Source organism: Egretta garzetta, unplaced genomic scaffold, assembly GCF_000687185.1.
Source record: "Egretta garzetta isolate BGI_Z169 unplaced genomic scaffold, ASM68718v1 scaffold332, whole genome shotgun sequence".
Lineage (NCBI taxonomy): Eukaryota > Metazoa > Chordata > Aves > Pelecaniformes > Ardeidae > Egretta > Egretta garzetta.
The window spans coordinates 149,747-164,563 of record NW_009258879.1 but is presented as its reverse complement, the minus strand read 5'-3'; the positions used below and the strand labels follow the sequence as shown (position 1 = coordinate 164,563).

Here is a 14,817-nt window from a genome sequence, read left to right as displayed (position 1 = left end):
CAGACACTTGGCTGGTGAGAATCCAGCCCTGGAGCTGTAGTGCACAACAGCAGTCTGACGTAAAACACATTTAGCCACAGGAGTTCCAAAGCACTCCAGCAGAGCAGGTTCAGACAAGTGCATTTCAGCCTACCAGCATATTTCAAATGGTGTGCTGGTTAAATGGATTAAACTTTTGATGACACTTTTCATAACAAGAACAGCAGAAACAACAGGAGCTTTGAAAATAGACTGTTTAAATAGATGATAAGCATCTTAACACTACTAGGTAGACTAGTGTTAAATAAAAACTGCCTGTAGGTTTATAATAAATAAAAAACAACCTTTGGGTTTGAGTCTGATGCAGTGTTTAAGGAGAAGTGAAATTATTCAGCGTCTGGATTTGTAGAGCTACTGGAGTGCATTTCAAAGTACTGCAGTGGTATGAAATTAAACCCTGTAAAATAAATTATACAGTGATCGGTGTAAAATTATAAATTGATAGTAATTATCCTGGATCATAGCCAGTGAAGTGTTGGCAGACCAGGTAAATTGAATGTGTTGTTCATTCATTTTCCATGGAAGCAATTTAGCATACGTGGGGCCTAATTTCATGCTGGCGCTTGTTAATGGATGAGTAATAAAATCAGGCCACAGAACTCCTTAGAAACATGAAAAAATGAAGCTGTAGTTCAATAAAAATAATAAAGTGCTTTAAATGAGCATTTGTTGTTTACTACGTTGTTTCTCATTTCATGGTAGACATCAAAACCAACCCAATGAAATATGATAGTGCTCTAGAGTAAGCAAAACTGAGCCTGTTACTGTAGTCAGTATTTCCATCTATTTTATTGTCTTGATATTAGACTTAGTTTACTGTGGGATCAGAGGAGAAGCTTATAGTATGGGTTGAACTTGCACAGACTTAAAGATCGCCATAAATATTCTCTATTTTAAAGTTTCCATTTGCAAAAATGGAGATGTAAGAAGAAGGAAGCAAAAAGAGCAGTTTGGCAACAGTTCATATCCAGTGTATGTAGCCAGTTTGCCTGAAATACACTGTTCAGTTTTGTGAGACAGAAGAGGGTTTCTGGGAATGTACAGAAATCTGAGAATTTATTCCAAGTCCATTGAGTGATAGCTGCTATAATATGGATGCTTCTTCCATGGCTTCAATCCACCTAAAAAGGGCAGGAAAAAAAAAGGGGTACATATAAAATTATATGCATTTTAAGAACATATGTATTTTAAGAAAAGTAAGTGTTTTAAGAACATAAAGCCTGAAGAGGACTGTATTTCCCATCCTAGCTCTAACAAGGAGCTATAGCTTTGTGATTAAAGCAGGGAGCTGGGTACTAGGACTCTTGCATTCAGGTACATCCTTTATCAGAATGTATTGTAAAATCTCAAAGATAGTACAAGTGCTGTCTTAGAATAGGAAAGATGAAACCACTGAAGTATGTTTAAAAGCAACAAAACCTCCCATAAACACTCATTTTCTTCCCTGTGTGTCTTGAGGTGCTGGCATTTTTATTACGTAATTTCATGACTATTTTATTGTGTGGAAGCAGTAGCATTGCAGTGGGAAATTGAACAGTTATTTGTTGATGAGGAAACGGAGAGTTGGATAAACAGAACACACAAATCAGAGAAGTTTCTGTACAGTAATCCCATTTGACAGACTTCTAGGCATGACTCTTGAGCCTCACTCAGCCTCCTCTTTACCTGTACAAGGGAGCAAATTCTCCCTCCTGAAGGATCTGAAAAGCACCAGGTAGATTTTTAATGTCACCCAGGCCAGTCACGTGCAATTGGTCTTAATCAGCACTCCAAAAGCTGTTTGATTCCTCTGTTATGAAAGCATTCTGAAGTGAAGGAGAGGGAAAAGCCCTGCATAAACTTTTGGACTTGTGCACTGGCTAGTGTGGAAGTCTACCCCCATACCTCTGTGCTGAATTGTTATCCTCTGCTCGGAAGCTATAAAATAGAGTCTGCTTGTGGTAGAGATGGAAAACCGTGTCCGTATTTCCTTCCTCCTTTTCTGGGGCAACAGTGAAACCCAACAAAGGCAAACTTTCTGTAGCAACTTTGTCCTGAAAGCAAAGAAGAAGTAAACCGAAATTGAGAGTGAAGGTTTGAGGGCTCTTTCTGAAAACCAAATAATGATATAACCCCTCTCTGACAGGGCTGCAAAAGCAGTAGTGTGAACCTTCTGCTGGACTGGTGGCTCTTAACTGAACAGGAGCAATGCCTGTGTACTGCACACGTTTATCTAGTCTTAGTCCTGAACTCGAACATCACCTCTGAAAGTCCAGTTCTTCATGGTCATCCACATGGCCATGCAGGTCAAATTAGCCATTACTTTAATAGCTGTCTTTGACATAATGGTCCAGGAGGTAAACTAGAGGTTACTGAGAGCATGGGACAGCACAGCAGCAGTTCTGAAAGCCTGAAACCCACCTCCAGTTATGTTCCTTTCAACCATTTTTATTTGTCAAGTGCAAGTAGTCTTTCTAGTACCTTGTAATTTCCTTTCATAGAACTCACAACTGTCTTAGAAATCTGCAGTCTCAAACAGCACACTTGCTATCCAAAATGCTGCTTTGAAATTTCTGAGCTGATAATACAATTAAATGTTAATTTACTCCCAAGAAACATCCATGAATTTTGCTTGCCAGACACTGCTTTGTACAAGTTAAAGAAAACAATAAGCCTTAATCGAATTGCAGTTTAGCCGTTGCCGATAGCTGCAGTTTTGGTCACTGTATTTTGGTAATGTTTTCTGTATGTGTGTGTTGCCTTTGCCTCTGCTTTTAGAAGCTAAATTGCAAACTGGGAATGCAAAGCGTAATTAGCCATCTGTTGGTTTTTCCCTATTGTTGAACCAGAAGTCATCACTTTTAAGGCTAGCAAAGGTAAGGTAAATATACTGGATACAGAATTTGATGCTAATGTTCTCAATTGCTGGCCAAATCATGAACTCTTCTGTGCCTCAATCTCCTCATCTGCTTAAAGGGGATAATGTTGCTTCGTGCAGCCGTCAGTTTCTGCTGCCTGTAGGGAGTGAAGAAGGGAACTTGACAGGAAGCTATTTCAAGTCAGATTGCACAGTACCTCATTTGCTATGTAGGTGTAGAGGACTTTGCCTTTGATAACAAACCAGCGTTTCTTCCAGTGTCTTTTGCCTCTCTTACATCTGTTGAGGTAACCACTGATGGTAGCTCCCTCTCCTGAGGCTGCCACCTGGAGCAGGATAGGAGAAATCAGGATTTGTAACAGCAAAGGCTTTTCCCCTCCTGATTATGCATGTTTGCATCACACCAGACAACCAGGTCTATGTCTGTGAAACCATAAGTAGACCATTAAAAATACTGAGACAGAAAGAATTTAAGCATGGTATTACGGTCCTTTTTAACTGTTGAAGTTTTCTGGTTAAACTTAGTTCTCAATAACTATGATGGAAAATATGCAGTTGAGTTATTATTGAGGTCAGCAAGTTTACAGTTGTGTTCTGAGGAGCCAAACTTGTTGCTTTTCCCAGGTCTGTATTTTTGGTATATTAAAAGTACATGCTTCCAGAAGGGAATTGCAGTCCTGTGGCTGAATGCTTCTAAGATGTGCGTATATTTAGGACTTTTCAATGGTTTTATATCAATTTATGTTAATCACTTGACTATGATTTGGGTCCATTTCTGAAATAATATTTCCAAGAAGTTATCCCTCTGGGAGATATTTTGAGATCTAAGTGCTTAATGTTCTTAAAAATCCAGATTTTGAATAGATTAAACTATACATGCACACACACAATGCAGTGTACTTGATTAGTTATGGTAGTAAACCGCAATTATATTGGATTTAAAAACAAAGGGCAGAGATTCAAAACCAGCTTTTGAAGCACTGACACAAGAGAAGACCGAGCAGTAATACAGCAGTGTTTTGCAGCAGAACAGAAATGTTCCAGGACCTGGGTAAAGCAAGTTAGAAAAAGTTATGGAGCAATGCTATTGTAAGACAGCTTTGTATTAATAAACATTTGCTGCCTCCCTGTGGATAGAAAGGCAATGCTTTTTCCTAATGGCGCTGAAATTTTGTCTGCCAGTGCCTTCAGTATTCGATGTGTGCGTTTGTATTAATGTTTGTATCTTTGGCTCAATTTAACCTCAGCACAAGCAAACCTCAAGAAATTCCAGTGTCTCGACTGCAAAGTGAGTTCAGCAAGTTGTTTGCGCCCTGTTCTCTTTAACACAAGGATAAATACCTGCTCATTTCAATGAAATGGGAGTACATTTCTGTGCTTGAGTTCAATGGGCAACTTAGCTGCTTGGAGTACACCAACATGATTGGCACCTTGTTCCTGGAAAGAAAACTAATACAGCTGGAGAAATCCTGGCCTCATTGAAACTGGTGCGAATTTTATTTGTTTACATTGGTGGGGTCAAGATTTTAACCACTTGATTTGAAATAGTTTGGTTTGAGCTGAAGGAAAGGTGCCTGATTAAACATGTATGTTCCTGAATTGACTGCCAAGGACTAGAGTCTATTCCGTAAGTGAGTGGTATTTTATTTCTCTTAAATCAAACTTAAGATTTCTTAAGGGTCTTGTCAAAAAACGTAACTGGTCAACTGTATATTCTGCTCTGTTGATCTTGTCATTGTCAGTTGATCTGCCTTGTTGTACTGTTCTAGTACCTTGAAGTCATCTTAGTTTTCTAAAGACTTCAGAGGCTGATGAGCAAATTAAAGTACTCTTTGCTCTAATTGAGTTTCTTAGTGGGCTCAAGAAGCTTCTGTGGTATCTTCAGAGCTCAGAGTATTTTCTGTTTTAAACACTATTGTGAAAAACAGAAAAAAAAAATTGCATAATGAAAGTAGACCAGGGCTGAGCCCACTGCACACAGAATAAATTATAAACATAGCTGCTGAACTATGAGCACACAGTTCTCTAACAGTTCCTCTCCCTTCTCAAGCAGCTTGGTTCTACCTCCATAAGAGCTGAAGGGATCTTCTTCTGTTTCTTAAAAGATGAATAGTGAATATTGTGGAAGACAGAGGAGAAGGCACTGCTTGAACATCTGGATGAAGTTGGAGGGAAGCTCACACTTAGTGGCCGCTCTGCAAGATTAAGAAAATTCAGAAAGGGAAGGGGGAAATGGATGAATCGGTACATATCAGAGTGGGAGTAAGAGACACACAATACACTAACGAAAATGACTAATGAAAATGCAATGTCTCCTCCATAGCTGGTTTTTATTTTAGCTTTTCTTTCAAATCACCCCTTTAAGTCTGATTAGATGGGTGGATTTCATAGCACCCTAGGTTAATGGTAATGACCTACAGCTACTTGAAAGAAGCCTGCAAGAAAGCTGACAAAGCACAAAACATAGCTTGTTTTCTTCCAATTTAAAATCAGCATTAAGCAAATGGCTTTTCCATCTCTCCCCTCTATGTTCTGTAACACCTTTGCAGGATAGATTCACTAATGGGACATTCTTTCAGTATGAACCGTTCACTTAGATTTCTGCATGGGAGGGAGTTACTCTGTCAATCTCCGTTAACCCCAGTTGTCTGAGTTCATATCTTCATGATCTCACTTCTGGCGACACACATTATCTGGAAGCTCTTAGTAAAGCACAGCATTGTTTTAGCACAAATCTGAGTTACTGTTTCTTGGGGATGCTTTTTTGGCTGTTGTGACAGCATGTGTTTGCTTGGCTAGTGTGAATGTCTTTAATGAGGATGGAAGAACTAAACTTCATCTGTCCCCACCTTTTTATCCTTGACAGCATAATGTGCCTACTTTTAGAGATTGTCTACAGGAATAGTTGTGCAAGAACACAATTTCCTGTTCATTCTCTGTTCATATATATGTAACCCTGGCTCCCCCTTTTATCTTTGATTTGGATGTGTATTTAAATCCGAAAAGGGACTTGTACTGTAGGACAATAATACAGAGTTCTAGTTAGGCAGTAGCTCTTCTGCTTTGAATTCGTGCTTTCATCTGTAACCAGATTTACTCCCCATGTAGAAAAGCTCTTAGTGACTCTGTACCTCAGCATTTGTTGTTGTAAAAGCTACAGTGTGGATGAGGATAGTGAGGAACTGTAAAGCCACTGTTTTACTTTAATGGATAGTTCATTAGAAATGACAGGGAAGAGCTATCACCTATAATTACATCACAGAATAGAATAGTTCAGTTGGAAGGGACCAACAATGATCACCTAGTCCAACTGCCTGACCAGTTCAGGGCTGCCCAAAAGTTAAAGCGTGTTATTAAGGGCATTGTGCAAATGCGTCTTAGACACTTGTCAGGCTTGGGACCACCTCTCTAGAAAGCCTGTTCCTGTGTTTGACCACTCTCTGGGTAAAGAAATGTTTCCTAATATCAAGTCTGAACCTCCTCTGACGAAGCTTTGAACCATTCCCATGTGACCTGTCCCTGGATCCCAGGGAGAAGAGATCAGCACCTCCCTCGCCCCGTTGCCTCCTCAGGAAGCTGCAGAGAGCAATGAGGTTGCCCCTCAGCCTTCTTTTCTCCAAATGAGACAAACGCCCATGTCCTCAGCCACTCCTCACAGGACATAGTTTTTATCGTTATTCTGGTTTATCAAAAGGCCAGGGAAGCCATATGCCTCGTGCTTGAAAGGAGAAATCCTCTTTTAACAAAACGCAACACGGTAGGCAGATCCTAAAGCCTGCCCATTATACAAGCAGGAAATGGGTTTGTCGGTTTTGCCAAGAATGAAGGAACCTTACCTCTTTTCTTAAGTTCCACATAGCAGCTATCACAGACTTTGGCTGCTTGATCTTTGAGGTACTTCATAGGGTACTTGTTTCTTGAACAGTTTCGACATACAATCTGTTCCATCAAGGAGAGATGCACATCAATGTAATTCAAATTTATGTATATGCACGTACAAAACAAATCCCCTGAGCTGATTGGGAGGGGAAGATGGATAGCAGACTGGGTATGACGCTCTCCTAAAACTGTGGCAGTCAGGGTAAGTCTACTGACTGAAATGTGATTGCTGTAGTTTTACACTGTTGTCAGCCAAGCAGAATTGGTCACTGTATTTGGTTGCACACCACTGCTGTGCCCATCTCCCCAGGAACTCATATTTTAATATTTTAATATTACTTTTGTTTTCATAGCTTTGTTAGTAATATTGTTTCCTTAAGCAAGCTTGCATGTTCTCGATATCCCTGTGTAGGTACAGACTGATTTTCTCTGTGGAATTAGAAAAAAAGATTAAGTAAATGCTTTTTCATACTAGCAAAAACTACTGGTAGTTTAATTAAAAAAAAAAAATCACTGGGGCTAAAAGACAGCCTGCAGGTTTATGTGTATAAACAAATCTTTAGAGTCAGTGGTAAAGGGACGAACCCAAGAAAGCTTATAGATCCCCTTGGCTTTTAAGCAAAAGGCAGGGGCTCTTCAATGGAGCACAGAGCAAGCTTTCCCTTTGGACACTGATCAACCCATGGTCTGCTGCTGAGTTTCTTCACTTTTCTTGGAAGATAATTTTACCAGCTGTTATTAGGGACAGGACATGGACTAGATGTGCTACTGCTCTCGTCCAGGATAGAGCCTGTATTTTTAGTGTATTGCTTCATTGTCTTTAGCGCTAGCTGTGTATCAGATACAATGGCTGGACTCAGCAACAATTATCCTGTAAGCCTTCAACTACTAGCATTTGGGAATTAATTTGACCCTCAAGGGAAGGTTATGATTGTTCTTACTAGAGTCATTAGAAACCTAATTACCTAATTTAGCAGAGCACTAACAGGTTCTCTGAGAAGTCAAATTCTGGTCTTGATGTTGCTACGTGAAGTTTGTAGAAGTTAGAGCAGTGGCAGCCAGTGTCCTAGAGGTGTGAGTAAAGCCTTCCTGAGAAGCTTGTGCAGCTCTTACCTTCCCACAGGCATGGCAATGATGTCTCCTCAAAGTGAGCGTAAAGTCACAGCCACAGTTCATGCACATCATGACGTGGGACACAGGTACCAAAGTAGGAGGCCTCTCACCCAAGGGTATTCCAAGCCTTTCCCTTAGCTTAAAATCAAACAACAACAAGTGAAGAAGCATCCGCGCTTCCAAAGTACACTCAGCCCTGCTCCATCACATACAATTCTCCTCTCATTTCAGTCTACCTTCACCTGCTAAGATCCCCAAATTCTCTAATTCCTAATACACATTTTAAGCGAGATACAGCTCTTCAGCACTGAAAGACTGTGGCCAGTCAGTACATGGTGCTGTTAAAGCCCGAGTCACAACAGGTAAAAATCCATGTAGATTTATTATTAGTCAGGCACTGACACTCTTCCACATCAGAGAAGGGTCTGATTCATTGCTTATGCAAATTGCAGGTAAGAACATGAATTAAAGCCATCTTTTTATTAACAGCTTTTGAACTAATATCCACAAAAAGCTGTATAGCTTTCAATTGAAAAGGGCCTGAACTCTTTATGTCATTACACCTTGGGACAGCTCCATTGATTGGGGAAGAGAGAGTACAGAAAACAGTAAAATCAAAGATTAATTTCCCCCGCTCCAATCCAAATCTGATCCATGCTTTCCATGGCTGATCTGAATATATGTAAGCAGCTTTAGAAAATGTATTCACTGTTCCCGTTTCTTGGAATGCACCATGTTACAGTGTTGTACAGGTGCCTTTGCTCCAAGCCTAGGGAACCAGTGTCAGTGTGGAACTCAACCCAATCTAATGAGCCATGCTGAGAGGCTGTGTTTCTTCAGGTTCAGCACCAAAGTATTATGGGTACCCCACTGTCAGTTCACAGCAGCTCAGTAGCACAAGCTCTTGTGCCTTTGAAGGACTGTTTGTTAGGAGGGTTTCCTATGAGGAAATTAGACGTCTTGCAGACAAATAGGATTTAAACACGGACGGAGGCTCCACAACCTCCCCGGGCAGCCTGTGCCAGTGCTCAGTCACCTCAGAGTGAAAAAAGTGATTCCTGATGTTCGGGGGAAGCTCCTGTGTTTCAGTTTGTGCCCATTGCCTCTGGTCCTGTCACTGGGCACCACCGAGAAGAGCCTGGCTCCATCTTCTTTGTACCTTCCCTGCAGGTATTTATACACATTGATGGGATCCACCCTGAGCCTTCTCTTCTCCAGGCTGAACAGTCCCAGCTCTCTCAGCCTCTCCTCAACCATGAGGTACTCCAGTCCCTTCATCACCCTCGTGGTCTTTCATTGGACTCTCTCCAGTACATCTATGTTTCTCTTGGACTGGGGAGCCCAGCACTGGCTAGGTGTGGCCTTAACAGCACTCTTTTTTTCCCCCAGTTAGTCTTATTTAGTAAAACTGGTGTTCTACATAACCTAAAATAGCATTTTTACTTTTTGTCAGATGCACTCTTTGCCTTCTTAACTGGGAATAGACCAACTGAAATGAACGAGATAACAATAATAGGTATCAGTTGTTCAGGTACAATGAGGTGGTGAGATTTGCATTGGCAGTGACTTTATTGCGTGTATGATATTAGTGTGACTAATGGGTAGTTTTGTCTTCTTAAAATCTATGAAGTTTAGCTATTTTTAGTTCGTCCAAAATAGTTACCCTTTAGGACAAAATAGTCTTCCTCCAGAAGAACTCCTATCTAAGCAACAACCACAGAGTATAGAGTGTGATTAACATTTCAGAGGTGTCCCATGAGCTGTGATGAGCTTCGTTATTTAAGATTGGCATACTGGTTTAAACGAAAATAATAAGAACATCTTGCCATTAGGAACTCTGCATTTATAACCCTTCTCCCTTTCTCTCTCTCCCGCCCTTCCCCTTTCAAGCATTGAAAGATTTGGCCTCCTTTTACCTCCACACTGCTGTGGGAAGTGGAAGTGTTGGGAGCTTTGTAGTCATCTGGGATGTGCCTGCTAATGCAGCTGTACCAGTCATCCCTTTCCGAGCAAGAGCTGTGGAATGAAATACAGCAGAGCAGTCAGTGGCATGCACAGCAGGGACTGAAACAAGCTGCTTCTAGATCAGAGGGAAAAAGCTTCACTTTATGTATGTTTGCTTTTCCCCACTACTGCATTGAACTGGTAATTTTCTGAGCAGGAACACAGCTGGCTGTTGGACATACTCAGCAAGATGATTACTGGTAGATCCATGGTTAGGACTGCGACTGAGAAGGAACTAAATGCCCAGAAAATTTTTCAAAGTAGTCTCTGACTTTGCTATAAGCCGCTCAATCCTAGATCACGTAGGACAATATAAAATGTTTCTTTTTGTCACGTCTGCCCCAGCATTTAGGCACACTAGGCCATGTAGTGTTGGCATGGGTTGCTCAAAGTAAGAGTGTTTATGCTCATCTCTAGAGTGGGACACTTAGATGATCTATCTGCATGTTGGGAAATGCAGAAGTCTGTCATCCATAGTAGAGATGTGAATGCTTTCATTTTCCTCTAGCTCCATTACAGACAATCTCCAGTCTCCTGGCAAGAGGCCAGAACAGCAATTTGGGAAGGAAGTTCTGTATTCCCTCTAGTTTCAGTTATACATGGAGGCCGGTAGTTCTCTAGACTGACCCCTAGATGCCCCCTTTGCACAAGGCAAAGCAGTGAGCACTTGGCGCTTCTCTGCCAGTCCAGCTATCCCAGAAAAGCAGCAGGGCTCTTAGTTCCTGTTACTACCCAGATGCATTTGCTCTGTTACAGCCATAAGCTGTCCTGCCTGTGTTAGCTGGTTTTCCTGCTGTGACTTCAAACTGTGTGCTTCCTGTCCATCTGAAACTGTGCACAGCTCTAGCTGTTCCCAGCGTCAGGCACAGGAGGGAATGGGACTCAGTGTGGTCTCCCCTCCCCGAGTCATACCAGCCACTCACATTAAAGCTACCCACTAGACTTTGTTGTAAAAATTAGCAGTGGCATTATTGCCAGCTGCTGTTCAGCTGTGATTTCCTCACACTGCCCTTATGAAGGCCACCAAACAAGACATCTGAGAACAATTTATCTTTTGTGGTCTTAAAAAAAAAAAAAAAAAAAAAAGGCACAAAAAGAGAGGAAATGCCAGGTTTTATCAATGACCTCTGACTTAGCATCCCTCCACACCATGGGCATAAGCTCTTGGCTGAAAAACACCAGTGTCTGTAAAATTCAAGCCTGGAACAGAAATTGGAGCAGAAAATCTCAGCCAGCATATCTACTGCATATAGGCTAACCTCTGCAAGCCTCTCCAATGTTACAGGAGATCATCTCTGGCAAGAGTCATGCTACGAGTCAGTCCTTATTACTACCAATAGTCACAAATTAGACATTCTAAGAAATCTGAAGACGTCTGTATCTTCCAGACGAATCATGTTCAAAGCTTGCAAATCACTAAAAGAAGTCCCGGCTTCAGCCTTTCACTTGCTAATTTTTTCTTGAAAATTCTCTTCAGTTGATAATTAAGATATGATTTGAAAAAACAAAGGAAATCATGGCCCATATAGTGATGTAAATTAAAACCACTTTGAGAAAGACAGATAAAAGCGACAATTTGCTATTAGAAGCCTGATATCTAACTGGCCCCTTTAACCTCTTCTCCACTCCATTAAACATCTCTAGGCAGTAATCACAGGTTATTTTTGTCCAAATGTGGGAATAACACCTGTGTGCTGATGAGTGAGATAAATTATGTCAATTGGCACTGGCCTGTCCTTAATTAGCTATTTCATTGGTTGTGTGAAGGCTCAGAGGAATTTTTGCTGAACCTCTGAGGCTCAGAGAAGCTCAGACCTGTCTCATCAGCTCTGCCGGCCGGTACAGAAAGGGAGAGGAAAAAATGTTCTTGGGTGACTTACAGCAGATCGGTCCCAGAATGAGCAGCACAAGGAAGGGAAAAGAGCTCCATCCCAGTGCTCTGATAAGAGTCAGTCTCCGTCTGGCTGTTATCAGAAGGGCAACCTTCATCTCAGGCCCTGGTTCTATCTACTACCAAAGAAACACAGTGGCCTCACATGCTTTGTTTAGGCTAACTAAGCGCAGACTTGATATGAGTACAAAAGGCAAAGAAACAACATAACAATGCAAGCAGAACATCCCAAGCTTCTCACTAGAGAGGCCAATCTCAGTTGCCCTTAATAAAGGGGACATGCAGCAGTTATTTTCTCTCTACACTACAGAAGGACAGTACACATCCTGCTTTTGTAACTGGCAGCAGTTAATTCAGAAGTACCGTGTGTATATTTTGATGGTTGTGATGAGTGTGCAGCTCTAAGAAAATCTCAGATATTTTGTCATTTGCTTATTATAAAAGGAAATAGACAAAAAGGCTTTGACAGGTATCTGAGCACTGCCCACAGATGGCAAGTACTCTGGGAAGGATGAGAGCTCCAAATTCTGATTCTGAATAAAAAAGTGCCCTCCCTGTCTTTCTATAGCACTGTGTAATTTAGGGAAGTCTGCTGTGGTTCCAGACATACTGTAGTTGGAGACTGATGGTGGGAAAGTCAGTACTTAAAAGCACTGAAGACCTTGTTATTTGGAAGACATCATTTTAATACCACTGATAGTGTGCTATGCCTTTTGTAGTAAACGACACCTGAAAATCAAGCCAGCCACCTTTCTGCTGTAGCTCTAGGTGAATTTGCAGGATAATTTTGGGCTAGAAGCGTGAAAAAATGCAGTACACTATTATCTTTTGATCAGAAACTGACCTACAGTCTCTTCCTGGCATCAGTTTGTGATCCCAGGACAGAGATCTTGATTCCCAGTTGCAATCAGTACTAGCACTACACAAACTCATTAGTGAAATTCCTTTTATTAGAAAGACCCATGAGGTTGCCAGTAAGGTTTAATTTTGGCTTTGTCACTTAGCACTATTAAATGCTTTTATATCTATTGCATGGTATTACCTAATTACTATTTTCTCCAGCAGTTTTGCAACCCTAGTGGTATGAGGTAACAGGTGAACTCTTAGTGTCACAGGGAAAAAGTGTGAAAGATAATGGAAAGGACTCGGGCTTCTGAATATCAGACTTTCTTCTCTTTCCCTTCTCTTTAAGATGTTATCAACAGCTGACTTCTAATCTTTACTCGCTATATGAGTGGAATTAGTTACAGTTTATGAGCTTCACATTTATAATTAATATCTTCATTGTGTAATCAAGCGTTCAGCCATTGTCTGTCACAATAGCACAGGCTGAAATTGAGTTAAAAAAGAACAAGACACCAGTTAAGTCTTGAGTATTGGCTAGACTAACCTAGAGATACAGCTCTAGAATGTAACACCCTCTGCCATGGCTGTTTGGGGACAGTACCTTGCTGACAGGGTCAGGCAATTTTCATCATATTCAATCTTCAGGATGTTTTGGGCTTTTTCTGTCACTGGGCGGCTGACCTAGAAACAAATGCCATGAACATGAACGTGGACATGAGTTAAGCTGTCTATAACCAGTACACCATACCAGACTCAATGCGTATTGATCTGTGATGTCCCAGCCATCTGTTTCATATTTCAATGCAAAGATATGGGCAGGTAGGGTTTTCTGTCTTTCGTATTGCTGGTGGAATGAGGAATGCTCTCTATTTCAATATGGTTGTGGTGCTAAAGGAAAAAAATCATTTAATCCAACTATAAGGGTAAGGATAAAGTATCAGTCAGGGTTCAGTTTTAATACGACAAGTTTAGGAGATGTTTAGTCTTACAAGTGTCAGAGCATTTTGGGCAAAAGTTCTGGCTATTCTTGAAATGAATGGAAATAGCTTTCTTCCTGACATGCAGACATTATACAGTGAAGCACTTCAGTGAATGGCTGTCTGCCGCAAGGCTCTTTAAGAGCAAAAAAAGTACTTAAAAGCTGCAGCTCAGCTAAAACTAGTGTATTAGTTGGCTTCTAATAGCAACAGACACTTAGGAGAAATACAGCTTCATGCTACTGACATGTTATTAACAAGCATCTGTTATGCCAGTGACTCAGTTTTTCACATGTACCCCAACAAGTATTGCTCTGCAACTCCTTTTCAGTTAATGGTAGAGTGCTTTGGCGATTCCTACCCCAGCTGGAAACCCATAGTTAATATTAAAGTACCAGGTCTCTAGGGTCATCAGCCTCCTACCTTTTCATAACACCTCAACCCATTCTGCTGGAATTAATGATTAGTAATTCTCATCTTGCATGTTTCCTAGATCCCCAAACTCCTGACTTGCCACTTCAAGTCCTCTTTCACATAAATACAACTTGGCGTATTAGCTGTAGAACAGTTATGAATGTTCTTGGCAAGAGGTATATAATGGATGGCTAGGTAAGAAGCAGAGACCCCTCCATGCCAATTATGTCCTGCTGCACAGGTACTGGTGCCAGTGGATGCTGAGGGGAAGAGTGTAAGAACAGGACAATTGTGTCCAGTTTCTGTAATCTCCAATTTAGAAATTTACTGAAGAAGAGACTGTGTTTACATCATTGCATATAATAGCTCCCAGTACACCTTTTCCCCATAAAGTGGGCTAATCCCTTTTTGAACCCATTAATGCTTTTGATTAAAACAGTTAAAGGGCACATGAAAACCAGGCAAAAGAAAGCTTATGTAAATTTGGAGTGGCAGGAGTTTAAAACCAGGCAGACTAAGCCCTAGTGAGTATCTTGTAGGGAACAACCATGTATTGGCTGGAGACACGAAGAGAGGAATGCACAAAAAGGGATAATAAATCTTTTCTGTCTCCAGTTTCATGATCAGATGGTAAATCTGATTTTGGCTTGTATTATTCATGCAGCCTGAATAAGGCTGTCATACTAAGTCACAGCCTTATAGATAATCTTTTATACGTTTGCTTTGTATTACTTCTCCTTATGTCTCCTGTAAGAGGCAAGGGAATCCCCTGATAACAGGTCCATCCCCTCTTTCCC

The 14,817-nt window shown here is 41.0% G+C and overlaps 1 protein-coding gene across 1 annotated transcript in view; it reads right to left on the bottom strand.

The window, feature by feature from the left end:
* Window positions 1–746: 746 nt before the first annotated feature.
* FGD5 (FYVE, RhoGEF and PH domain containing 5) overlaps window positions 747–14,817 on the bottom strand; it is a 91,965-nt gene continuing 77,894 nt past the window's right edge. The window contains 8 exon segments of the mRNA XM_009633806.2: window positions 747–1,160; window positions 1,924–2,072; window positions 3,094–3,222; window positions 4,961–5,091; window positions 6,733–6,835; window positions 7,889–8,026; window positions 9,805–9,904; window positions 13,231–13,310. Of these exon segments, the coding sequence (XP_009632101.2) occupies window positions 1,124–1,160; window positions 1,924–2,072; window positions 3,094–3,222; window positions 4,961–5,091; window positions 6,733–6,835; window positions 7,889–8,026; window positions 9,805–9,904; window positions 13,231–13,310 (867 nt within the window). The 3' untranslated portion in view covers window positions 747–1,123.